This window comes from Heloderma suspectum, chromosome 4 (genome assembly GCF_057233095.1).
Source record: "Heloderma suspectum isolate Gila_16-S chromosome 4, 16-S_ref, whole genome shotgun sequence".
NCBI classification, from domain to species: Eukaryota; Metazoa; Chordata; class Lepidosauria; order Squamata; family Helodermatidae; genus Heloderma; species Heloderma suspectum.
The window spans coordinates 229,020,677-229,047,759 of NC_139461.1; the positions used below are offsets into that span (position 1 = coordinate 229,020,677).

The following is a 27,083-nucleotide window of genomic DNA, read 5'->3' on the forward strand; positions in this document are numbered from 1 at the left end:
CTCATGGTTAAAATCAATTCAAGGAAAGCAATAGCGTCTGCTTTCCTGGTCAGGAAATTGCTGCTTCCAAACATTTTATATCTTAATCAGGTTCTTTGTTGCTCTTCATTAGGAACCTAAAAATTTTGTATGAAGCTCTCCTCTCAGCTTGTGTGAATTTGGTGGGGTTGTGTTGTTTTTTTTGCAAGTATCTTCCAGTATTAACCTGAAATCAGTGGAGTGGGGAACCTTATTTGTATGCATAGAATTTGGACATCTTCTCATTAAATATCTGGTCAGAAGTATAGATAGTCAGAAAGTACACTTAAGTATCAGTTAGCAAGGAACATTTGACGTCATATGTTTCCTGGAAATTTCCTGCCACTACAAATATGCTCCAGTATGACTTTCTAACTTTACCTGTCACATACGGTGTGACCTATAGAAGGTGGAGCATTTCTGCAGATCTGTGATAAGATATATATTTTTCCTCTCTGCTCAGAAATGCAGTTAAATTTTGCATTCTGAATCTGTTCCTGCCGGGCCTAAGACTGATTAGTATTCCACTGGCAGCTGCCTATAGGTAGTAATATTGTTTTGTCCATAACCAGAGGGAACAATCAGACTAAGCCATTCTCTGACTATAAACCAGCCGAAGTAATTGGGTTTAATTTTAATTTTTGTAATAGCTTTAAATTAATAGAAGCAGCTGCTGCCACAGTGTGTGGGTGTCCTTTTCCAGCAGGCATAGAACAAAAAGAGGAAAAGAGTAAACAATAGTATGTCTAGGACACAGAGGTTAATGAAAGAACTGAGCAATGTCTTTTTCTTATCAAAAACTCGGTTGGTCGTATCTACAGCCCTGTCTCTTTTGTTTCTCTCTCTCTCTCCCTTCCTCCCTTTTTAATTCCCAGATAAGATCTAAATCTGATTAGGTTTCTGTATGTAAAGATGTCTTGTTGGTATTGAAACATTGACTCCTCTTCTCCATTTGATTTGGGAACAGATTAGCACTGACAAAGTGTTAAGAGTGATAAGAATAGATTAACAGCCCCGTGAGTCCCATTACAATTATATTGAGGGGGTATGTGCATGCAGAGGAAATCTATGTTTTGAAATAAGAGTTTGGACCTTTTCTGAGGGTTAGGATTTATATCCCTCGAGTAAGGATAGGATCTCCTCCTGTGGAAGACTAGGGATGGGTAAGAATTTTGTTCGGTTTGAGGTTAACAAAATCTGCAAATGTCTTGAAAACAGGATGGAAAGAACTTGAGATTTTTTTAAAAATGGAATGTGCGGAAAAAGTGAAACTGACAGAATTGTCCATCCATACAGAGGCTCTCTTCACACCAGGCATTTTATCCCACTACAAACCAGTCCTTTTGATTCCAGATCCTTTCCAGGATTTACACTGGCCCTGTATACAGGCATCTCCCATAGCTTGTCCCTCTGCAGTGTACCTTTTCATGGCTGGGCAGAGCTGCACAGAACAATCAGGTCAGAAGGGGGCTGCTGGCTCCATGCCCCCTCCCCTCCCCAATCATTGGTTCCAGTAACATGATTGATGGCTCCACCCATCCCTCCACTCCTCCACACCAAAGGGAAGTCAGAAGCACTTCTAGTGGCCTGGATTGTGGGCTATGGGAGCTGGTCCCCTCCTTCCTCCGACTTTGTGGTGAGGGAGGGAGAGTCTTCTCAGTGGCTTACCCTGAGGTTGCTGGTGCTGCTAGTCCTCCTCTGCTAAATACATTAGTGTGTGATGGAATTAAATGCAGTATATTGCTTGCACTACTGAGTTTGGAGGTTATACCAATTTCTGGTTCCCAACTACAGAAGTAAGAAATCCACAAATGGACTTGTATACAGTCAATGCACCAAGCCACCCCTAGCAGCAGCACCCCACCCCCCAGGTGACGGCTTCACAGGGGAGTCGGGGGACACCTTAATTAGACCCAGCTTGCCCCCACACACACACTGTTGTTGCTCTTCCCCCTTATTCTGGCTTCCCAATGACCCTGCAAGGTGGGCTAGGAGAAGAGATAGTGGCTGGCTAGGTGGGAAGGAGTACTATGGAAAACCGCCTCAGCATTACTGCCTTATCTAAAACAACTCCACACACAAAACCGAAACCATTAAAAATGACAATTCCAAGCTCTGCATAATGAATTTATTCATGGGAGGAGAAAAGGCACTTTTAATACCCATTGAAATCCTAACTGTCAAGCCTTTCTCCTGTGTGGCTGAGAAGGGAGACTTCCCCATCCACCCTGGGAGGAAAACTCCAGGGATGGCGGAGAATTTCTCCATGAATCTTCGGGAGGCCGAATGCCTCCCCCGAATTCCCCACCAATTTCGGCCCCCCCGAAATTGGTGGGGAAATTCTCCGCTGGCCCTCCGCCCCCCCCCCGGGATGGGACTTACCGTGGCCAAATGTCCCTCTCGGCAGCGGGTCCTGGCGGCGTTTCGGCGGGTGCGGGGGTGGCAGCCGGTCTCCCGACCAGCTGCCACCGCTGCCATTGCAAAAAAAAAAAAGTAAAGTAAAAAAAAACAACACTCGTGATAGGCTACATAACGATTTACGTAGCCTATCACGGCTAGATTCCCAAAGTCAGCCATGATAGGCTACGTAAATCGTCATGTAGCCTATCTCGGGTGACTTTGAAAAAAAAAAAGCGCGTATGCAAATGGCGGCGGCCCATGGGCGCCGCCATTTGCGTTCCTTATTTTGGCACATCTAGTCTACTTAAAGATTTACGTAGACTACGGCGAAAATAAGGGAACGCTATTTGCGTTCCCCTTTATTTTCGCCGTCATAGTCTACATAAATATTTACGTAGATTAAGACAGTAAAAAGAAGGAACGCAAATGGCGGCGGCTGTAGCCGCCGCCATTTGCGTACGCGTTTTTTTTTCTTTTAAACCCTGCCAACCATGATAGGCTACGTAAAGATTTATGTAGCCTATCACGTCTTTTTTTCCCTTTTTTTTAAACCTAGCCATGATAGGCTACATAAATCTTTACGTAGCCTATCACGTCTTTTTTTTTTTAGGGGTGTCAGAGAATTTCTCGCCAAAACTTCGGGGGCCGAGTGCCGACGTATTCGGCCCCCCGAAGTAGTTTCGGGGAGAAATTCTCCCCCCCGCCCCCCGCGGGATGGGACTTACCTTTCCCGAATGTCGCTCCCGGTGGCGGGTCGCAGCAGCGGTTTGGCAGGGCTTCGACAGGGGCGGGGGCGGCAGCCGGTCTTTCAACCGGCTGCCGCCGCCGCCATTCCAAGAAAAGTAAAAAAAAAAAAACGCCCCCGTGATAGGCTACGTGACGATTAACGTAGCCTATCACGGCTAGATTTGCAAAGTCAGCCGTGATAGGCTATGTAAATCGTCACGTAGCCTATCACGGGTGACTTAAAAAAAAAAAAGCGCATACGGCTAATGGCGGCCCCCATAGGGAGCCGCCATTCGCGTTCCTTATTTGGTCGCTGTAGTCTACATAAAGATTACGTAGACTACGGCGAAAATAAGGGCAACACTATTTGCGTTGCCCTTATTTTCGCCGTAGTCTACTTAAATCTTTACGTAGACTACAGCGACCAAATAAGGAACGCGAATGGCGGCTCCCTATGGGGGCCGCCATTTGCGTATGCACTTTTTTTTTTTATGTCACCCGTGATAGGCTACGTGATGATTAACGTAGCCTATCACGGCTGACTTTGCAGATCTAGCCGTGATAGGCTACGTAAATCGTTACGTAGCCTATCACGGGGCATTGTGTTTTTTTTTTACTTTTCTGTTGAAGTTTGCGGCCGGGGAGACGGGGCGCTTCTCCCCGGCCTGAATTTCAGCCGGGGGCAAGGCGGGAAGCCTTCCCCCCGGCCTGAATTTCAGCCAGGCGAGGCGGGAAGACACCCCCCGCTCGCATGAACTTCGGGGGGAGAAGCGAAGCGCCTCCCCCCTACCGTGAAAAAAACTGCGGGACAAGGTAAGTCCCTTTCGTACATCCCTATTTTTTTTACACAAGCCTGGAAATGGCGGCGGCAGCGGCAGCTGGTCGGAAGACCAGCCGCCGCCGCTGCTGCCACTGCCGCTGCCACCTGGAAGATCTGCCCCGAAGATCTGCCCCAGGTGAGTCTCGTCCCGGGGGGGATCCGCGGGGGGGGCGGGGGGGCAGGCCGTTCCGCCACGGAGTTCAGGGGGCCGAATGCACCGGCATTCGGCCTCACCGAGATCCGTGGCGGAATTCTCTGACATCCCTAATGGTGCATTACGATGACAGCTGGTTGTAATTCCAGTATCAGGGGCAGTATACGAGAAAGCAGTTGCTGGAGAACTCAAGCCAGAGGTTGCTCTTGTGCTCTCATGTCCTGATGTGGGCTTCCCATAGGCATCTGGTTGGTCACTGTGGGAACAGAATGCTGGACTTTGGTCTGATCCAGCACAACTCTTCTTATGTTCTTAATTGCCACCCGCCCCGTCACCCACTATTTATCCAAAGTGGAGGACTATATTTCCCTTCCCTTTTTTCTTTGTGGTCTTAAAAATACTTTTTTTGTGGGTAACATCAGGATGTTCAGAGTCAGCACTACATAAATAAAACATGGAGCAACAATAAAGAGTGAAGCCTTCATCCACTGGGGTTCAAGAGACAGAGAACTCAGAAGGATGAATACTTTTTATTTCATCTCTAATTAACTGCATCACAGGCTCTTTATTATGTTTTGTCAGGAAGATTTCATTTTTGCTTTGCATACTCCTTAACTGCTGCTAATTGGAAAACATGTCATTTTCCATAATGAGAAGTTTCTTTCTTCCATTTCATATTAGCAATGAAAGGCCAAAACTGATCTTCTGCAGTTGCCTGGTTTCTCAGAACTATTACAGAAGGACACGTTACTGTTGCTATGTCTGTAAATCATATTATGTTTTCCTCACCATCATTGCCCAACGGCAGCTAACTTCTGCTACAAGCATTAGATGGGACCTGTTTATTATATTGCTTAATTGAATAAGCTAGTGTCTGCAGGATGATAGCATGTTTTTTGCCAAATAGGATTGGAGAATTTGTTGCATTTGATTATAAGACTCTTGTGGAGTCTATCCAGACAGATAAAAGTAGGAAGCCTGTACCCACAGCCAGCCTTCCTATGGAATGAATATTTTACTCACCCTCCCAAGGTTGTTATGTCATCATATTAAATTTGGGTATAAGTGCAAAGATGGTATACAGACCAAGATTCGCTCATTCAAATTAAATTTTTGGAAGATGTGTCATTGGTTGGTCTTCCTGTTGTGGTTTTTCCTATTATTTCCAGAACTCACACACCCATTGCCCCTGTGCTATTTCTCAAGTCATGTTGTGACTTCCTTTTCTTTTTTATAATGACTTATTTATTAAGGTTTTTTTTTTCAAATAAGGCATAGTTATTAAATGATTTTTTTTAAGGGAAAAAATCAGAATTAGTGAAGAGGGAAGCACAGAAGGAAGGAGATTAAGGTAAAGAAGTGGAGGGCATTTTCAAATAACTAAAGGGATCCCAATCCAAACTGCAGGAGTTGTGTGTATCCTAGCTTGGAAGGTGGGGGAGGATTACATCTACAGCTTTATTCTAATTTACTTCTTGTAGTCAAAGCCATTGAGAACCTAACTATTGTATCAGGGAAGAAAGACTTCCCATTCTCCATATATGTAAAGCAAAATGGTAATTGTGTGAGACCCATTCGTCTAAGATTAATGTGTGTTGATAGTTTGTCACTTTGCCTTAAGCTGGTCAAACCTACCAAGGGTCTCTCCTAGAGCCAACATCATGGGTTGGATCCAGGATCTGCTTTCTGCAAGAGGAAGTGCTCAGCTTGCGGAAGGTCTCTCCACCTGATTTTTGGGAAACCCCCATCCCCGCCCATACACCACAGTTCATCCCATTGAGCAGGAGCTCCTGACACTCTGTATAGAATTTTCAGGGGGCTGGAGGGGCTTCCATGAGAAGAAGGGACAGGGAGTCCACATCTGCCAGTGTAGTTAATCCAGCATAAATCTGGATCCAACCCCATGCTTGGGTTATATGTTTCCAAATGATCTGGGGACCTGTTCTCATTTTTAGAGGTAACTACTTTTTGCATCGTTTAACTGTGCTCTTCAATGAAATTCATTTCATTGAGACAAGTCTGAGATATAATGTGGGTCCATGGGGAATTCCCCTCTTTTCTTTGTCACAGCCTTGAAAACATTAGATAAATTGTATTTATCAAGTTCTTTTCATGATGAGAGAAAGAGAAAGGAGCTTGATCCCTCAACCTTTATTGAGCTCCTATGATTAAACAGAACCCATTCTTGTAACAGTTTTTCACATGACATAACCCTTGATGTTGTTTCATAAATTATATTTGCTAGCATTCTTAATGACATTTAGAAGCAAAATGAACACAACTTTCTGGAAATGGCTGAGCTTTATATATTTACTTACCTACCTACCAGGTGGATGACCTTGTGCTGTTTGCATGGTTCCATGTGACTTCACTGCTGCATTTTAATTTTGTCTGTAGATTTTGATTGCTTCATTTGTCTTATTTAATCTTTTAGGCAAAGGCTGCCACCCAAAAATGTATATTATTACCGCTGCCCTGATCACAGGAAGAACTATGTAATGTCATTTGCTTTCTGCTTTGACCGAGAGGATGACATATACCAGTTTGCTTACTGCTACCCATACACTTACACTCGGCTGCAACACTATCTTGATAACTTGCAGAAGAGGAACATGGACTACTACTGCAGAGAGCTTCTAGGACTTAGTGTGGTGAGTAATAAGCACATTTCCTACTCAGAATGTTTTGTTGTGGATGCCTGGGCCTAAATGGTGATACACTAGTAGCATGAATCATCTCAACTAATGGACCTATGCCCATATTTGTTTTGCTGCTCTCAAAGACATGGCATAGCTTAGCTGCACAGTGAAATATAGACAAATACAGGTTGAACTTCATGTAAAGCAGCTTGATTGTGGTATGGAGTACAAGAGGAATATTGCCACATAGTATGAATGTACTTCTCATATTAAATGAGAAACGTGTACGAACTTTGTGGCATTGACTTTATCGACAGCCTCTCTCTCTCTCTCTCTCTCTCTCTCTTCACCAGGATTTTGTTCAAAAGGTAATGTGTTTCTTCACTATGGGATGTTACTTTGTATGAGCCTATATAAGACATATACACATATTGTCTCTTCCATTTATACCTGCTGTTGCACTACAGATTGCTATTAATCAAAACCATGTAGGCTTGCCTCTGCTTAGTTAGTTGGCCCTGGCAAAACTGAAATCTAGTAACAAAAAGCATGGGTTTCACTAGCACTAGGTGCCAGTAAAATCAGATGTTGGTTTATGTCAAGACTAGGTTAGGGCCACACTATGAGAGCATGTCCCAGAGTTCTGTGCAGAGGACTCTGGAGGTATGTTCTCATTTCATATTGAACCATCAAAGCAAGGGGCCCACTGATAGAAACGTCGACATCACCCATAAGGTCTCTTGCCCTGTCTGCTCCCTTTCCAGGACAAAATGATACCTTTCTGACCAAGAATTAATCCAGGAATTGTATTAAAACCTATCACGTCACCTTTAAAACTGGTAGGTTGATTTTCGATATAGTCTTGAACTTCCGTCCAATATGTTGTAGGTAATCCATGCTTAAATTTTAGAGTTTATTCCACTGAATTATCAGCCTGTCTCATTGATTAATAAAAATGTGTGAATAAAGGACAGTATTTTTGAGGTTATCAAAATGGAATCTTAAACAAAGAGGAATTAAGAAAGCAGAAACTGCTGTAACACTTAAATCAATTAATCCTATGCCTCTCTACGGTCCATCTGAGACTCAGAAATACTCATACTTAGAAGAGCCATGAATTAAAAGGGGGGTACAAAAAATATTTGAAAAGAAACACTATAAAGGGAGAAGGAAAGAATTAAACTTTTGATACTGATATAGGTTAAATATCTATCTCAGAGGGCCCAGTTATCTGTAACTTTTGTAATTGCATTTCTCCATCTATTCTTCTGAAGACAGTGCTCAAACTGCTCACCTTGGCATGGCATTCAAAATATTGACCAACCTTCCTAGAAAGAAATAGAAAATCATTTGATATTTTTTCCCTACAGAGATACATCTGTCGTATTGAAATAATGACTATACTGTACTTTTAGGCATACCTAATATCTGTAATATTTCTGCAAACTAAAAATAATGTGTATTCAAAATATGACACTGGAGTTTCCTAAATTATAGTCCTAAACATTTGCTGAGATTAAAATAACTACTTACGCTCACCCAACATGCTAGATTAGTAGAATCTGTCATTTTTGTTCTTTGAGCAATATGCCCTACCCCTAGTATCACAAAGTCATTTTAAAACTAGCTTCTCTACTCATGGAGAGTATGGCATGCAGCACTGCTGCTTGAGAAGAATAAGTTGTGTGGACTCACATTGTGGACTCACAGAATTAATTTCATGGTTCTTTGGGTCCTGGCTGATAAATCTGTGTTTTTTCTACCATGCATATTGTATGATGGAGCATTTGCAACAAAACTACTTGGAGGGTTTTTTTTGTGTTTTTCAGTCAAACTTTTTTTTAAAAAAACTTTAACTGCTACACAACTGTTGAATCTAACTGTCAACTCTTTATAAATAATATAACAATAATAAAACCTTCCTGGCTTATTTCCACATGTCATTTTCCTAGATTACCTTGAAGATTTGACTTAAATATTTTAGGGCACAATCCTATGCATATTTAGACAGAAAAAAGTCCTACAACTCCCAGCATTCCCCAGTTGTAGGACTTTTTTCTGTCTGAATAGGCATAGGATTGCACCCTTACAGTGTTTTGTTGCTCATATTGGTTTTAAGGGGTTGAAGGAAAAGATTTCCCCCCATTTTAACTATTTTGAACAATTGAAATTATTAGTGCTTGAGAAAATTCATTGGTATCTAAAATGGCTTTTGAAAGCAGATGCCTTCTGTTGGGTAATAGATTAAACATGCAGCATATAAAGGAGTCAGACTAAGGTTATTGTATCCAGAGACTGGTGAGTCACTCATCATACTGTATTAATAGTTTCAAGCTAATTACATTTATGGCTTTTTGTCCTCTAAAAAGTTCCACAATTAAATCCATAAATACGTCCTGAAATTCTTTGAAAATTAAAAATGACACAACAGTACAGGACATAACAATTGCCATTAGATTACTAAAGTGCACAGTGGTTGCAGAGCCAAATGGCACAGATCCTTATTGTTAGTATGATGATAAACAGATCTGAATTTACTTTTTATCTTTCTGATGTATTCTTCAGAAAGCTCTCGAGCATTAAAAATGTGCCAAATGGTCTTGAAAATAAGCTGTCCAACAAGCTTGGCAGCTTGGTAGATACTCATTGGGTATCATTTTTACTGGCATGCTCATTTTTCTTACACTGGCTTTAGGAAATGCGAGATATGTACTTTCTGGATGACATTGGAAGGCATTTTTTTAAACTTGTGTTTAATCCTACCTCAAATAATTTCATGTGGTTAATACAAATATATGAAAATAAATGCATATCCGATAGTTAATTGAGCAACAAAACTAATTGACCAATCTTTAGTTGGTCACTAGCCTTAATAAATTTACACAGAGCTCGATACAGACCTAGTCATACTTAGACTAGACCCACTGAAATCAATGTAATTTAAGATTATCATGACTAACTAAAGTCTCATTGATTTCAATGGGTTTACTCATAAGTACGGCGAAGTCTGGATCCAATCCATATACTTTTAGGCAAGCATAGTAATGTGTATGTTATGTGGTCCTCACCTACAGATCCTCATATGCAAACAATGGGTTGTGCAAAAGCTGCTGTGGACAAATGTTTCTGCAGTTACATGGTTGATATTTCAGCTTTACCTGTATGATCACCTGTGGGGTTGGGTTTCAGCAAGATAATTAGTAGAAATTTTATATTAAAGCTAAGAGTATGCCAAATTATTGTCTTATAGCGATCAAAATTCCTGTGGGTTAAGGTAGGCAAGAGTAAGGAAATGCAGTGATTTCCTGAAACTTTTATTATTATTATTATTATTATTATTATTATTATTTTATTAGTGATTTCTGAGCTACTTAATTACAGAATATTGCAATGTTAATGTTACCAGACAAGCTACAGTATGGGAGCAGCTAAGCAAAGTAGTAATAAGCAGGGCTGGCATCAAGGGTAGGCATAGTTGGGTACCTGTGAGAGCCCACATTCCCTGAATGTGCTGCTTTTCACCACTGCAGTCTCCTTATTCACCTGTCTCTTGTTCTGGCCCAGGCGACTGAGGTGGTGAGAAGGAGGAGCAGAGATGCCGCTGCCTGCTTGCTCACTGGCTCTCTGCCTGGCAGGGAAGAGGATGAGGAGCAATAGCAGCTGGTGATAATGGTGGTGAGAAGGTAGGGTTACTGAGAGAAGGAGCCCATTGAGGGTGTCTTGCCCAAGGGCCCTCAAAAACCTGGAGCCAAAAATGGTAATGAAACAACAAAAAGTAGTTCTCAATGTAACTTATGGTATAGTCACCAAAGTATCATGTTTTTTTTTAGTTAATCTACTTGGCCATTTCAGGGGTTTCCTGTTCTTAATAAGAAACCTTTAGCTACAGTTGGTGTGATGGGCTTTCTGCTGCAGTAATACCTTTCTAGTAGTGAAAATAGGGGGTATGGAAGCCAACTGCAAGAGCTGTTGATAGCCACATCCCTTGAAGATAATCTACCTACAGTTAATTCTGCTGTAAAACAGCAATGGCACTAGATGACCTTTTAAATCTTTCTACCCAAGTGGTTTTGTGGTATCTGACATATCTGTGACTTATTTTAAGAACATACTATTACACATTCTTTTTCTTGTGCAAAGAGATATGGACATAAAATTGCTCTTTACACTGAAGTGAATATAGAAACACATACATATAGTAGCTTAGTGTGTGCAGTGTAGCATCTGTGGGGCTCTGGTTATTCTAATCTAATTCCTAATCAACAAGATGAACATAAAACAATGTTATAATAATGGGGGGTGCAGAATACTTTTTTAATGCAGTCACATAATTATGGGAACTGAAGGTTGTAGGTTTGATTTAATTTGGTTTCACCCCAGATAGTTGCTTTTATTTTTTTTTTTTAATTTTTTGGAGATATTTATATGCCATCCTATAACAAGTTCTCAGGATGGCTCACCCTGTAACAGGGTAAAACAGTTTAAATACAAATACAGTAATAAAATCTAAAATTCCTGAGACAAGAAAAATGTCTTCACCTGGGCCCAAAAACATGAGAATGAAATCTTCCTTGGGGAGGGCATTCTATAAATGGGGTTTCCACACCCTCTTGTAGCGACCTGCCTAACTTCATTTGGTGTGGGCACCCAGATGAAGACCTCCAAAGATGATCTAAGTGTTGTCAGGTACAACTGGGAGAAGACATTCATTTACCTTGGACCCAAGGTATTTTGGGGGTTAAATGTCAACACCAACACTTTGAATTGGGTCCAAAAATGGAGCGGAAGTGAGTGCAGCTGACATAGCACTGGAATCATATGATTGTATTGACCAGTCCCAGTTAGTAGCCTAGCAACTCTATTTTGGACTAACTGAAATTTCTGAACTGTTTTCAATGGTAGCCCCATATTAGGGATGTATGGATTCCCCACCGTCCGTTCTGGTGGGGAATCCGCGGGGTGTGTGTGATCTGTTCCTCCCCCCTGGAATCCGCGCGGAGCAGTTCCGGTCTTCGAGGATTCCGCAGAGCCGCGGGCCACCCCGTTCCGCCATCCACATGCCCCAGATTCCCCTGTTGTTGTTTTTTCGGCTCCCCAAACTTACGTAAATAATTCCTTAAGTACTGCCGAAAAATCCTTTCTACATGCCCGCCGTCGGTCTCCATAAGCCTCAGGTCATAGGGAAAATGCATATTTATTTTCATAAAAAAGGTAAAGCCCTTCACGGGGATTCCCCATGTAACTTCCGGTCACCTGATCTCACCTGACCTCACCGGACCTGACCTGTCCTCACCTCCACAGACATTAAACAGAAAAGATGGAGGATTTCCATGGAGTTCAAGACTCAGCCCCAGCGAAAGAAAGCCTCGGGTCACAGGGAAAATGCCTTGTGGAAAGGGTAAAGCCATTCATGTTCTTCTTCCTCCATTTCCGATTTACGGATTTCTTTTCATAATTATTTTCATAAAATCTGCCGTTCAGCGGACAAAAAAAAAAAACGGTCTGTGTGAGCTCCAGTCTGGGTCGACCAGGCCGCTCCATTCCGAGGAGGATTCCGTGGACCGGATTTGTCAGAATTCGATCCCATTTAAAATTTGGGTGGAATTCTCTGACATCCCTACACCATATATAACACATTGCAGTAATCCAGTCAGGAAGTTACCAGAGCATAGATGACTGTCTCCAGGCTTCCTCTAACTAGATGTCAGTTCCCTTGGTTCTCTCCATTCGTAGGGATGTATGAAACTCACCTTTTCGTGGATTGATTCACGGTGGGGGGGAGGTGCTCCATCCCTCCCCTCAGAATCCTCGATGGGGGGGAGGCAATCCGGTCCTCCCCCCCGTAATCCTGCCTGGCCGGCTCCGCTCCACAGAGCAGCCAGCCAGGGCCGTCTGCAGCTGGATTTCCGGCCGCAGACGGGCTGGTGCGGACGCAAATGGTGGCCACCGTAGCAGCCGCCATTTGCATCCAGCCAGGCTGCCGTGATAGGCTACGTAAGTATTTACATAGCCTATCACGGCTAACCCCCCCCCCAAAAAAAAACCAGCGTACACAAATGGTGGCGGCTACGGCGGCCGCCATTTGAGTTCCCTATTTTTTACCGTTCTAGCCTACGTAAATATTTACGTAGGCTATTATGGCGAAAAAAAGGGGAACACAAATAGCGTAGTGGGCGCTATTTGCGTTCCTTTTCTTTTCGCCGTTCTAGCCTCTGTAAATATTTATGTTAGCTGTGATAGGCTATATAAATACTTACATAGCCTATCACAGATGCAAGGTTGCCAATGGTGGCCGCAGCAGCCCGGCCACGGCTGGCCAGGAGACCAGCCACCAGAACCGCCACCGCCGCATCTTCCGCATCCGCCCCAGGTAAGTTCTGTCCTGGGGGGATTCCGCGGGGGGGGGGGCAGGAGGCCGTTCTGCCACAGATTCCGGGGCGCCGGATTCTAAAGAATCTGGCCTCACTGGAATCCGTGGCGGAATTCTCTGCCATCCCTATCCATTCGCAATCACACACCCCAAGGCATCAGGCTTCAGGCTCACTACTTTATTAGTTAGCTTCCAGGTTCCTTACAAATGCAAATCCTCGGAGACTCACAAACTACAAAGGAAAACAGCTGCTCCACATAATTATGAATATCAGTAGACGAGCCAAGTCAGAATCAAAGACATTGCTGGCAGTTTGAACAAGAACTTGCCGGGCAGAATAACGTAGAGGGGAATGCTCCTCCCTTACAGTTGTGCCCCCCTACGTAAGCTATCATGCATAGCCAACCGGGTGGAACGTCTAAGCTCCGACCGCTTCTAACTTAGGGATGTACAAAAGTTCTGCCACAAATCTCAGGGAGGCCGAATGCCAGAGCATTCAGCCCCCCGAAATCAGTGGCGAAACGGCCCCCCGCCCCCCCGCCCCCCCCCAGGACAGGACTTACCTGGGGCGGATCTTCCTGGTGGCAGTGGCTCCGGTGGTGGTGGCGGCGGTTCGGCGGCGGCGGCTGCGGTGGCCGGTCTTCCGACCGGCTGCCGCCGCTGCCATTTCCAAGTTTAAAACAAAAACAAAAAAACGTGATAGGCTACTTAAAGATTTAAAGGCTAAATTTTAAAAAACACCATGATAGGCTACGTAAATGTTTACGTAGCCTATCACGGCGGATTACAAACAAAACAAAAAAAAGTGCGTATGCAAACGGCGGCGCCCATGGATTCCGGAGGGGACGAACGGATCGCCTCCCCCCCCCCGTCCAGGATTCCGGGGGGAGGGACGGAACGCCTCCCCCCCCACCATCAACATAATCTGCAAAAGGTAAGTGACTTTCATACATCCCTAGACACAAGTGACAATGATGAATCTAGGAGCACCTCAAACTGTGCTAATCCTAACCATTCATGTGATCCTTCCTAGGTTTTTGCACACCTGATCCGAGCTAGGTTTTTAATAATGAGAAGTTTCTTTATATTTTCCCACTAAGATTTACAGATATTTTCTGTAGCCATGAAAATGGGACTCTTATTTTATGTGCAAGAAGAAAGTCTAGCATGATCCCATGAGACTTCAGAATGTCATGGATGATTAAAGATGTAACAAAAATTACAAGAACTGTCTCATGTTATTTTCGGGTGGATGTCTTATGCCAAGCCACACTGAATCAAGGCTCTGTACTGTAATGACCTCTACTTTCTCCCAATAGGCTCTGTTGCATAGACATCATAGTGAAGAAATGGTATATTATTGATACCACAAAAGGCATGGGGGAGGGGGGGTGACTGCTAATTCCCAGTGCTATGGAACATCAAAATAGTGACTTTAAATAAATACTGCCATAGTCTGTTGTTCACAAAACCTTGGGTTATTTTATATCTGAAAGTAACTCCCATCGGGACTGTTCTATTTGTTTGACTATGGGATACAATATAGCAGTTTCTTTGACTACAATTTACAGTGGCTTGGATCCAGACTAAGTTACTTAAACTTATTTTTCACTGAAATCAGTGGGACGTAAAATCATGACTTGGGATCTGAGTTCACAAACTTAATCTGGATCCAACCCAATATGTTTAGAAAAAGATATTTTATCAACAGAGACATTTTAACTCAAGTTTGTACGTGATTCCCCCCCCCCCGCCCCCACTCCAGACTTTTTCATTCTGAATGCATTGAAAAAAGGCATACAACTGGTTGAAGTTTCAGACTCAAGAAAGTTTGATCTTAATGGCTCTGCGGGGATGATAAAGCAGAATCAACTGCAGATTGTTATGACCCGTTTTATGACAGGAAAACCTGCTAGAGGGAATAGTGATCAATGGACTGTGCGTTTTGTTGTTTATTGTCAATCTATACAAGCCTATTTTGTATAAGCCTATTAAAACAACCGGCTGTGATGCCGTTTCTACATTACTTTAAGATTGTTAACTACATCTTTCTGTCACTTACTATTCGCTTGACTGTACTCAAGGATAGACAACTGATACAAGATTTGTAAAGAAAAGAATGAGCAACGCAAACCAATGCAGTATCCTAGAATGTACTGACTCCTTTTTAACTGTCTCTTTCAGAATGTTGATACCTTTCTTTTTCTGTGGAGCATTATGCAATAATAGTTTTGTTGACTATCAGCTGAAAAAAAATTTGCCAGATCATAATTAGAAGTGACACAGCAAAATCGTGTTAATTCTGTTGACTTCAATTTCAAATGAAATAAGGAATGGACCACAACTATATTCAGTGGGATTGTAATACTCTGGAATTAGGGACAACTTTTATAAATTGACAGTCCTTAAAATACAGGACATCTGACAAATGAAGGCTGAAGCAAGTTCAGCCTTTGTTAGTCAGATGTCATCTGCAAGATTTATCAGCAAGAAAACAGAGGATCTATCAGTTGCATTTGTGTAAGGATTGTTTGCAATGGATTATAGAATTTGGATTAGTGATAGGCATGGGATTTGACTAGGGATGTCAGAGAATTCCACCATGGATCTTGGTGAGGCTGAACGCCAGTGCATTCAGCCCCCCGAAATCCGCGGTGGAACAAAGCCCCCTGCCCCCCCACCCCATGAAAGTCATGTGAAACGGAGCATTCAAAGCAATCCGTGGTGGAACAAAGCCCCCTGCCCCCCCACCCCATGAAAGTCATGTGAAACGGAGCAAAAAGGCATACAACTGGTTGAAGTTTCAGACTGCTGCTTTGAAGTTCACGCTGCTTTGAGAATGGCGGCTGCATCTACGGCTGCCATTCGCATCATTATAGCCATGATAGGGCTACATAAACACTTACGTAGCCTATCATGGCTAACGCGGGGACACTATGTGCATCCCTGCAGAAGCCGTGATAGGCTACGTAAGTATTTATGTAGCCTATCATGGCAAAAAAAACCCCAAACAGCGAACACAAATGGCGGCGGGTACGGCGGCCACCATTTGCGTTCCCTTTTTTTTTTTTTTTTTTTGCCATTTTAGCAAAAAAACATAAGAGCTGTTGCACTGCAGCTTACTCCTGAATAGATTTGCTTAGAAATGAGCAGTGTTGAAAATGCCCGATGTGGTAGGAATTACATCTGTCCTTGGCCGTACTCCTTGCCTTTAGCCCTGACTCCTAAGACCCTTCCCAAATTGGAATTCTGAGCTTGAGCTGAAAAAGATTTGCCACTCCTGGTCTAGGAGTTCACAGTGTTAGGATGATCACCAGTTGTTGGTGGAAGGGTGATCAATAAATCCATTTGCTTTTTGTAGTCTTTTCACAAGCACCTGAAAAGACAGGTGGGGTGTTTCAACTGCCCACAAAGAAATACTGAAGTGAGCCAAAAGAAGTTTGCACATCACTAATCTGGATCCATGTATCGGTATGGCAGTTGGGCTTGCTCCTGAAGGACTGCCTAAAAGATTAGATTAAATACATAGAAGGAGGTTTTGTTTAAATGTTCAGCTTAGTGCAAGTTTAATTAGTGAAGAAAGCCAACACCAATGAAATCTGTGATCTTACTTGATCTGTCAGTATTCAAGAGACCAGGGAGAGGAGACAATCCTTTTGGTATGATTTTAAGACTACCTGGTTAATTTCAATTTCTGAGTGACCTGAGTATTTCCTGTCAGGTTAATAAAATCTCAGTGCCTGCTAGTTTAAGAGAGAGAGAGGATTATCTTTGGGTGTCCTTTGCTACTAGGAAGCTTTTTCTTTGAAAATTCAACATTTCTCCAGAGTTGTCTTGTGCTGAGCCCCCAGTCATTAAGCACAGGGTAGCAGAGTCTGACTTAGGCCATGTTTCCATGACAACAGAAGGAGAAGCTAATGGAGGAGTGCTGGATTTTTAATAAAGGAATAGGCTTTGCTGTGAGCAGGGTTCCATGAGCAGATTTTCCGGACTAGTAAAAATAACTTCACAGTACATACTTCCTGGTGGGGGTGGAGGTTGGAGTGAACATCATCTGACCAGCAGGGGCTGCTCCACCAATAAGAGAAGCTTCCCCCCTCTCCCCCCTCTTTCTCCTTTCCCCTGAAAATCCAGATGCACCTGCATTTCAGGAGCAAGCCTCATTGAGCACAATAGGAGTTACTTCTGAGTAGACACACATATGCTTGTGCTGGGAAAGGGGGGGGGAGAACACAAAGATGGAAACCAGCCCCCATTTTAACCTGCAGGACCTCATTGACTACAATGGGATTTACTTCTGAGGAGATAATAATGGGTGGGAAAGACAGCAGTAAACACAAAGACAGAAACCAGCCCCCATTGTAACCCACAGGATATCTATAACGAAGCTGTGAAGTACTTACTTCCTAAGGCAATGAATCAGAGCCTCGAGATCGTGCTTAATCGCATTTAAGGAATTGGGCTTTAAAATGTGCCATGTCAATTGAGGGGCTTCTCTGTTATTTCTGTGGGCATTCAGAGGGCAAGCCTCATTCAACGCAATGGGAGGAATCACCCCTTGACTGGGGTCATGGTGAAAGGCACACCCCTGGGCAGGGATAGCAAACCTGAGCTAAATGCAGGGGTTGGGGTATACAACAACTATACTGGGGAGAACCCGACTTAAGGAAAAGATTCGGACTTTAAGCAGTCTCAGGAAACCCAGTTTTTCCCTGATAAGCTCCGGGGTGGCTGCTGGCTGGCCACAACGTCATGTATCCCTAACGACCTCAACACACAGCCAGCTCAGAGTGAATCGTTGGTGGAAACACCCCCATCATTTTAGATGCCCTTTTTCTCAAAGTATCATCATAAGTTCAGTGAAAGTGAATGGAACTCCGCTGCCTGCCACATATGCTTTAAAGATCACACTTTAAATTAATGATAAGGAGCAGACTTGTAAACAATGTGTGTGTGTGTGGGGGGGGGGGGACTCATTGGCCAGACCCAGACTACAAGTACTCATGATATTGACGTTACCCAGAAGTCATTCTTTTTTTCATGAAAACTAGAAATCTTTTTTATCTGTATGAAAACTGTGATTCTCAGGATTTCCTTAGCTGATGATTGGGAGGAAATAGCCCCGTAAGACAAGATTTGAATTAAACATTTCACAAAAATAAAATAATATGAACAGGATTTTCATAAAGCAAAATTCCCTTGGTTTTTTTTTAAAGTTAGATTTATGTCTTACTCATTTCGTTTGTCAGGTTCACATTTTGCAAAGTGAGCAAAAAAATATTAGTTGCTAAAAATATTCTAAAGATTGTTTTATAGCTTAATATAAATTTCTACTTGACCTGTATTCCCTGTATTTAAGTAGATTATACTAGTAGATTATACTAGTGCCTGAACATACTGATTATACTAATACACTGAACATTTAAAAAAGGAACTCTGTTTTTTTAAGCTACAGTTCCACATAGTTGAGGATGATATTTACTGCCTAATCCTATGCATGTCTACTCAGAAGTAGGACCATTGCCTCTGTTAAAAATATTAATGAGTCTTGTTTATACTGGTACAAGTTGTATAGCTTTCCAGTATATAAGCTATTATACACACACACACACACACGATAGAATCTTCCAATTGATGCTCACGAAGTATCTTGTCAACATTTATGAGCTCAGGGCCAAACTGGATGTGAAATTAACTGCATGAATGCAATTAACATGAATATTGGGGGTGGGGTGGGGTGGCTAGCAGCATCAAGACAGCAGGGGATGGAGAGAGAGAATTTAAACTGTTCTTCTCTTGTGATGGTCCCACCAAAAATCATCCCCATTGGTTCCAGTACTGCTAGCAAGCTGCATTTACATGAAAAAGTGAGAGGACTTTCATTAAAGAACTTCTGCATATGCATCTACAAAGCAGCTGGTTTAGGCACCTGGTTGCTGAATGTACAGAAGCTTGTTTTATGTTCTGAGCTGTAGAAGAACTTTTGGGGACAATGCCACCCACTTTGTAATCCCACAAAGGATTATGAGTTTAGTTTATTCATATTCTGGACCAGGGAATTACAAATTTCGATGACATCACTAGTGTAAAGTGTGTTTGAATGTATGTTCTATTGTGTAGTACTAACTACACAGCAACATAGAAGCACAGCAGTGTAAGAAGAGAGGCTAACAGTGAGCTGATTCTTTAAGCTATGTAGGAAGACTAGGATGAGGGAACTTTCAGGAACAGGAGGCTCACACAGAACATTTATCTTGGTGATGGTTCATTTGTGACTTTAACATCTAAAAATAAAAACAAATTGCCAGGAAAGTAACATTGTTTTAGAAATAAAATGTATTTGTTTCATTTATTTGCATCTGTAGATAATGATATGCAGGCCAAACTCCAAAGTCCATTTCTGGTGAAATGTCACTTTAGGTCTGCATTGTGGCAATGGACATGAGAGACAGACACTGATGTAATGGGGTCACACAGGAACAGGCCAGTTTTCAAAGGTTCCTGCCAGATGAGTGACACAAACCTTTAGGGCTGATTCATAGAATAATATTTCATACAGTGAAATCAGAATGTGTTTACTCAGTCTTTGAGTTTTGGCATGTCTGCTAAGTGCTTCAGCATGTGTCAGATCATGAGTTATAGCACTTCTGTGCATGTTTAGTTGGAAGTAAGTCTTGCCAAGTACAATGGGACTTACTCAATAGCTTAGTATGTTAGGGATTGCAGCTATAGGGTTCAGTCCAAAGGTGACCTCACAGAAGGGCCTTCAGTCCGGCAGAAGCTCTCACTAAAGGAAGGAGAGGGGCATTTTTTCTGATTCCTCTTCCTCCTGCAAAACTCCCCCCTGCCCGCCCAGTGACCTGCCATACAAAGGGGCCCCCAACACTCTGAAGCAGACTTTCTGGGAACACAGTGGGTTTCGGAGTGGGGTGAGGGATCGACAAAAAGTGCCTCACCCCTTCTGTTAGCAGGTGCTGGGAGGATCTTTTTCCTCTCGTGGGATCTTTGAATCCATCCCATTTGTTTTCCCATTGAGGCTTGACCTGTTTCTGATCAGTTCTGGCTCAATTTATAAATGGAATTGTAGCATACTCTTATTTCTGTCTGAAGCTGGAGTTTATGCGGAAATTTTTCACATTTTAAACATCTGTTTCTATTTTTTTAAAATCTATAAATCTATAAACTGGATGCACTATAAATGGTCATTTGTTTTCTTTTGGAGTGCTGTGTCATGTACATCGCATCGCCTACATATCCGTCTGTCTATTCGTTATTAAGGCTTAGTGTTTAACCAACTTCTTGAACATTTTTCAGGATGGGGTAACTTGTGATCCAAGTATGTGTTGAAGCGTTGGTTTATTTAGCACATGTCTTTTGAGATCACAATGCACTGGAAGCGTTAAATTACTTGTCCTTATCCGGAAGTCTTGGAGAAACTTGTTGAATAATATGGAATGCCTTTGAACTTAGTTATAGTGCCTAACTAGAGTGCAGATATGTATGGTTAATCTAGTTAATTGGAGTCTACATGAGCAACTTTCTATAACACTATTGATATAGCGTAATTTTATATATTTATTTCTCACATATGTACCTGCCTTTCCTCTAAACAGTTCATGCATTCATGCGGCTAAGTCCTAATTAGCTATGACCCCCCCCCCCCAGCTCACCACAGAATCCACTTGGACTTTTTGAGTGTTCTTCTTTGAATGGAGCATTCTATCCTGTGTTTGTGTGCAGCCACCCTCTCTGTCTCACCTTTGTGAAAGAGGAGGGTTTGCAAACAGTTGCCTGTCTTTCTGACTTTAAACTGAAAATTGTGCACCTGAACATGCACGGAGTATAATTTCCTCCTGGGACCATGGAGTTTGTGATTCCCTTACAGAGGACACTACAGATCCAATGATCTTGGTGGGAACTGATGCTTTCAGGATTGTAATTGGCAGCTGAGGACCATACAGACTCCTGTCTATTGGTATTACTGCCACTAATTTCCACTCTTTTCATAGTGAAACTTGTTTTGCTGGTAAAGGGGAGCTGTGATAGGGGAGGCCTAGTAGTAACAGGAGCACTGGGTAATTCCATTTTAAGTCAACCCCAGACTTGGATAAGTCTGCAATCATCTCAACATGGGCAAGGGGAGTTTGCATTTTTAGGCCCCTCCGCTTTAACTTTGTCAGCAACACTAGTTATCACATATTGTCTTTACCACAATCCTGTTATGTCAGCTAGATTGCAAGTAAGTACCTTGCCCAAGGTACCGGGTGAGCACTGTGGCGTAGCAGCCCAAGTCCCACTCTCTGTTAACTTTAGTACCTCCACACTGGTTCATTTCCACTGAAGTGTCACTTGAAGGAATTTATTCTTACGTTCATATAAGTGCACAGGGAATTAATTTTGTAGGAGTTACACAAATACTGCAGTTAGAATATATCCATTTGTATCAACAAGTATGTGTGGGCCTTCAGTCTAAATAAAATCCCAGTAAAGAACATTCAATTTCCTCTTTTTCCCCTTTTCCAATGTCAGGATGCCTGAATGCTCAAGTGACCGAATAAGTACTAAATATTTAATGCATGGAGTTACATTAACTGAGTCTTTGATCTCAAACTTCTTAGAAATATCTTAAAAGCACCTCAAAAACTTGTTAGTATTTCATTACAGCCTCTTAAAGTAGATTTATTTTTTCAAAACTTCCTGTCAGAAAGCAGGGGACTGTGATTATAAATTATAACCTACAGCCTTTTGACAGTAGTGCCACCTAATGTTAATTCCTTGGTGTCTCAATAGGACAACCACCGGGGAGGGGGGAATCCCCTTGCATCACCTGTGGCATCCCATCCAATGTATGCAGGATGTCTTTGCTGGGAAAGAAAGCAGACTTGTGCAGTATAATTATGTAGTGGAATTCTGGCCACCCATCATTGGGCGGGGGCGGACAACAGCTTCCTTTAGCAAATCAGGCCTATTTCATTTTAGTTTATTGCAAGGCATACTGTGAATAACCACTTCTGCTAATATCAGTGCTCTTGTGAGTTAACCACTGAAACAAAAATATGAGGTTGTATCCAACGTTAGTCCTATGTACAGCAGACCCATTTAAATGTCTTCCCGATAGTGCCAATGGTTCCAAAGAAAGCCCTCTTTAGGCTTTGCTGGTCAGCGCAGCAAGGCCTGGCACAAGGGGTGCATGCCCAGCATGTTGGGAGCACACTTGTGTTTGCACCCTCGCCACCCCTTTGTGTAGGCTACCTTAGAGCTATAGCTACTTACTCATAAGGCCAACCAACAACCGTTGTGGCTGAGCAGGGATTTCAGTCCCCTGGTCTTCAAGTCCAATACTCTAACCAGAAAATAAGAAATAAGGCAATTCTTTCTTTTTCACCCCACCTACCCCTAGTGCTTAATGTCTAAAAGCAGGTATGCTTGGGTTCAAGTCTGCCTGAAAACACTGCTTGTTTATTTGGAAGCTGTACCCAAATGGACATTCTGTATTTATTCAGTCTTGCATATTTTCTTTATTTAGAATATTAATATCCTACCTTTCTGTTTGACAGCAGGCCTCCAAGGTGGCAAAGAAGAGAAAAGTAGTTAGTATTGTGTTCCAATTACTGTTCTTTAAAGATTCTGCATTGGCCACTTGGGACAGGGCTGGTATAACTGGGCAAGAGTGGTATAATATCCTCCCATCAGATTTCTTTAATGTATGCTACTGAGCATGTTCAAGTACAATGGAGCATGCACAGTACTACAAATTAAAACCTGGTTCGCTTTTATTTCCTATCAGATTTCATTATTCTGTTCAAAAGGTGGACAAGATAAATTTAAATTCTGTAGAAGATGACCGGATTCTGTTCCATGTGTTATTTAGCACCCAAACAAGTCTGAAATAGAAAAAAAACTACAGTTGTGTTCATGAAGGGTAATCTACAGCAGTGTGGAAGACCTGCAGAGCTGTCAAGTAAAGAACATGCTCACCTTTGTGGTCAGTGCTCTTACTCTGCCTATACTGCCATCAGAAAAAGTTGTGTCTATGCCTACACAACAAAAGGACCAATCTAAAGAGAGAGAAAAAGAAAAAGTGGAAAAAAAACAGAGTGGTTGCTAAGAAATTGTTCCTTCCTTTTGCTCTCCACCACTACTTCAGAAGGTGTCCAAGGCTGTCTTTAGGCCCTCAGTCTATGCATGCCACAGGGTAAAGATGGAACTGTTTCCTCACAGGTGACTATCTATGGAGGAGCGTGGGCCTGTGTTCACTTTGGTACTCGCCGGAGTCCACTTATTATTGATCATGTAATAACCATTTGGACTGATGGAATTTAAAAAGCAGCAATCACCACTTCTGAATGAAAAAGAAAAATGTATCTATCATGCTTTAAAAAAAAATAAAAATCTTCCATGGTATTTGTTGTTGTTGTTGTTCAGTCGTTCAGTCGTGTCCGACTCTTCATGACCCCATGGACCATAGCATGCCAGGCCTTCCTGTCCTGCGCTCTCTCCCGGAGCGTGCTCAAGTTCATATTCATTGCATCCGTGATGCTATCTAGCCATCTCATCCTCTGCTGTCCCCTTCTCCTTTTGCCTTCAGTCTTTCCCAGCATCAGGGTCTTTTCCAGGGAGTTTTCTCTTCGCATTAGGTGGCCAAAATATTGGAGCTTCAGCTTCATTATCTGTCCTTCCAATGAGCACTCAGGGTTGATTTCCTTTAGGATGGACTGATTTGACCTCCTTGCAGTCCAGGGGACTCGTAAGAGTCTTCTCCAGCACCACAGTTCGAAAGCATCAATTCTTCGGCGCTCAGCCTTCCTTATAGTCCAGCTCTCACAGCCATACATTACTACTGGGAAAACTATAGCTTTGATTAGACGGACCTTTGTCGGCAAGGTGATGTCTCTGCTTCTTACTATGCTGTCTAGGTTGGCCATAGCTTTCCTCCCAAGGAGCATGAGAGTGAGCAAGAGGCTAAAGGTCAGTCAAACAGAGGCGATGAAACCCAGGCCTACAAGAAGAAGAAGAGAAGAGTGGTAGTAGTGGGAGACTCCTTGCTGCGTGGGATCGAGACCCAAGTATGTCGCGAAGACCCGTGGACTCGCCAGGTATGTTGTCTCCCGGGAGGACAGATTAGAGACGTGACTGAAAGGTTGCCTGCACTCATAAAGCCCACTGACAGGTATCCCTTTCTTCTCATCCATGTGGGAGCAAATGATACCGCCAAGCGGAGCTACGAAGAGATCACGTCAGACTTTGAAGCTTTGGGAAGGAAACTCAAGAACTTTGGGGCCCAGATAGTTTTCTCATCCATCCTTCCAGTAGTTAGAAGAGGGATAGAAAGGGAACGAAAAATACTCCGGGTGAATGACTGGCTACGAAGGTGGTGCCGACGAGAGAGATTTGGATTCTGGGACCACGGGCTATACTTCCTGGAAGATGGGCTGTTGGCTAGGGATGGGTTGCACCTCACAAAGGCTGGGAAGAATGTGTTTGGACACAGCATGAAGAACTTCATCAGGAGGGCTTTAAACTGAATCCTACGGGGAAGGGAGATGTAATGTTGGGGGTAACAATGGACGTAGGCGCATGCACTGCAATGGAGAGAACAGCGCTGATAGCGCCCAATAATAGTCTTCAGACACATGTAGGAAGAAAGCCAGACTATGAAGCACATGGTCTTCGATGTCTATATACTAATGCCCAGAGTATGGGAAACAAACAGAATGAACTTGAACTCTTAATACAGGAGGGAAATTATGACTTGATAGGTATAACTGAGACTTGGTGGGATGACTCTCATGACTGGAATACAGCAGTTGAAGGATATAACTTGTTCAAAAAGAACAGGAGGAACAGAAAGGGAGGCGGGGTTGCACTGTATGTGAAAAATACATATCTCTGCACAGAAATACAGGAGGAGGAGCTTGGTAGCCCCATCGAGAGCATCTGGGTTGAAATAAATGGAGCAAAGAATAAAAGGAACCTGGTGGTCGGAGTCTACTACCGGCCACCCAATCAAGGAGAAGCCAAGGATGAAACTTTTGAAAAGCAAATAGCCAATGTTTTAAGGAAGCATGATGTAGTAGTAATGGGGGACTTCAATTTCCCCGATATTTGTTGGGAGACAAATTCTGCAAAACATGGCCCCTCCAGGAAATTCCTGACTTGTGTGGCGGATAACTTCCTCCTACAGAAAGTAGAGGAAGGAACTAGAGGATCGGCTATCCTTGACTTGATCCTAACCAACAGAGATGACTTAGTGGATAAAGTAGCAGTTACAGGAACTCTGGGGGAAAGCGACCATGTTGTACTTGAGTTCTTGGTTCTAAGGGAAGCAAAAGCCGAGTGTACTCAAACGCGTACCCTGGATTTTAGGAAAGCTGATTTTAATAAACTCAGAACAATGATCAGTAAGGTCCCATGGCAAACAATGCTAGCGAGAAAAGGAGTCCAAGATGGGTGGGAACTTTTAAAAAAGGAAATTCTCAAGGCACAATCACAAACAATTCCAACAAGAAGAAAAGGTGGAAGACAACAGAAGAAGCCAATGTGGCTTCACAAAAAGCTTAGGGATGACCTGAAAACAAAAAAGGACACATATAAGAAGTGGAAAGAAGGCCAAGTAACAAAGGAAGAGTACAGGCAGGTAGCACAGAATTGCAGGGATGGCGTCAGGAAGGCTAAAGCGGAGAACGAGGTGAGGTTAGCGAGGGATGCTAAAAACAACAAAAAGGCTTTCTTCAGCTACGTGCATAGTAAAAGGCAGAGGAAAGAAATGGTTGTTCAGCTATTAAATAAGGATGGCAAAATGATAACAGATGACAAAGAAAAGGCAGAGGTGCTCAATTCCTACTTTGGCTCAGTCTTCTCCCAAAAGAGGGTCTATGACCCCCCTGGCAAAGGCGAAGTACAGGCTGAAGGGGCAGGATTGCAGCTTGAGATCGACAGGCATATGGTCAAGGAACACCTCATTACTTTGAATGAGTTCAAATCTCCAGGGCCAGATGAACTGCATCCTAGAGTAATAAAGGAACTGGCAGAAGAACTCTCAGAACCGCTGTCTATTCTCTTTGAGAAATCATGGAGGACCGGGGAAGTGCCAGATGACTGGAGGAGGGCTAACGTTGTCCCTATCTTCAAAAAGGGTAAAAAGGAGGAACCTGGGAACTACAGACCAGTCAGTCTGACATCAATCCCTGGGAAAATTCTGGAGCAGATCATAAAGCAATCCATCTGGAAGCACCTTGACAACAATGCCGTGATTACTCGAAGCCAACATGGATTTGTCAAAAACAAGTCCTGCCAGACAAATCTGATCTCATTTTTTGATCAAGTCACCTCCCTTGTAGACCGTGGGAATGCTGTAGACATCATATACCTCGACTTCAGCAAAGCTTTCGACAAAGTGCCCCATGATATCCTGATGAGCAAACTTGCTCGAAGTGGGCTAGATGAAACAACGATCATGTGGATCCACAGTTGGCTACAGAATCGGACTCAAAGAGTGCTTATCAATGGGACCTTCTCAAGCTGGGGAGAGGTAACGAGCGGGGTACCGCAGGGCTCAGTCCTGGGCCCAGTGCTCTTCAACATTTTTATTAATGACTTGGAGGAGGAGGTGCAGGGAATGCTGATCAAATTTGCAGATGACACAAAATTGGGTGGGATAGCTAATACTTTGGAAGACAGAAACAAAATTCAAAGTGATCTTGATAGACTGGAGTGCTGGGCAGAAAACAACAGAATGGCATTTAATAGGGACAAATGCCAAGTTCTGCACCTAGGAAAAAGAAACCAAATGCACAGTTACAAGATGGGGGATACGTGGCTCAACCACACTACGAGCGAGAAGGATCTTGGAATTGTCGTCGATCACAAGCTGAATATGAGCCAACAATGTGATGTGGCTGCAAAAAAGGCAAATGCTATTTTGGGCTGCATTAATAGAAGCATCGCTTCCAAATC

The 27,083-nt window shown here is 42.9% G+C and overlaps 1 protein-coding gene across 2 annotated transcripts in view; it reads left to right on the forward strand.

Annotated features, from left to right (window-relative positions):
• Positions 1-27,083, forward strand: part of BEND5 (BEN domain containing 5) — a 1,382,785-nt gene that overhangs the window by 485,215 nt on the left and 870,487 nt on the right. For both annotated transcript variants that reach the window (XM_084852552.1, XM_084852551.1), the window contains exon 5: positions 6,553-6,769. In XM_084852552.1, coding sequence (XP_084708678.1) covers positions 6,553-6,769 — 217 coding nt within the window. The remainder of the gene's footprint in view (positions 1-6,552; positions 6,770-27,083) is intronic.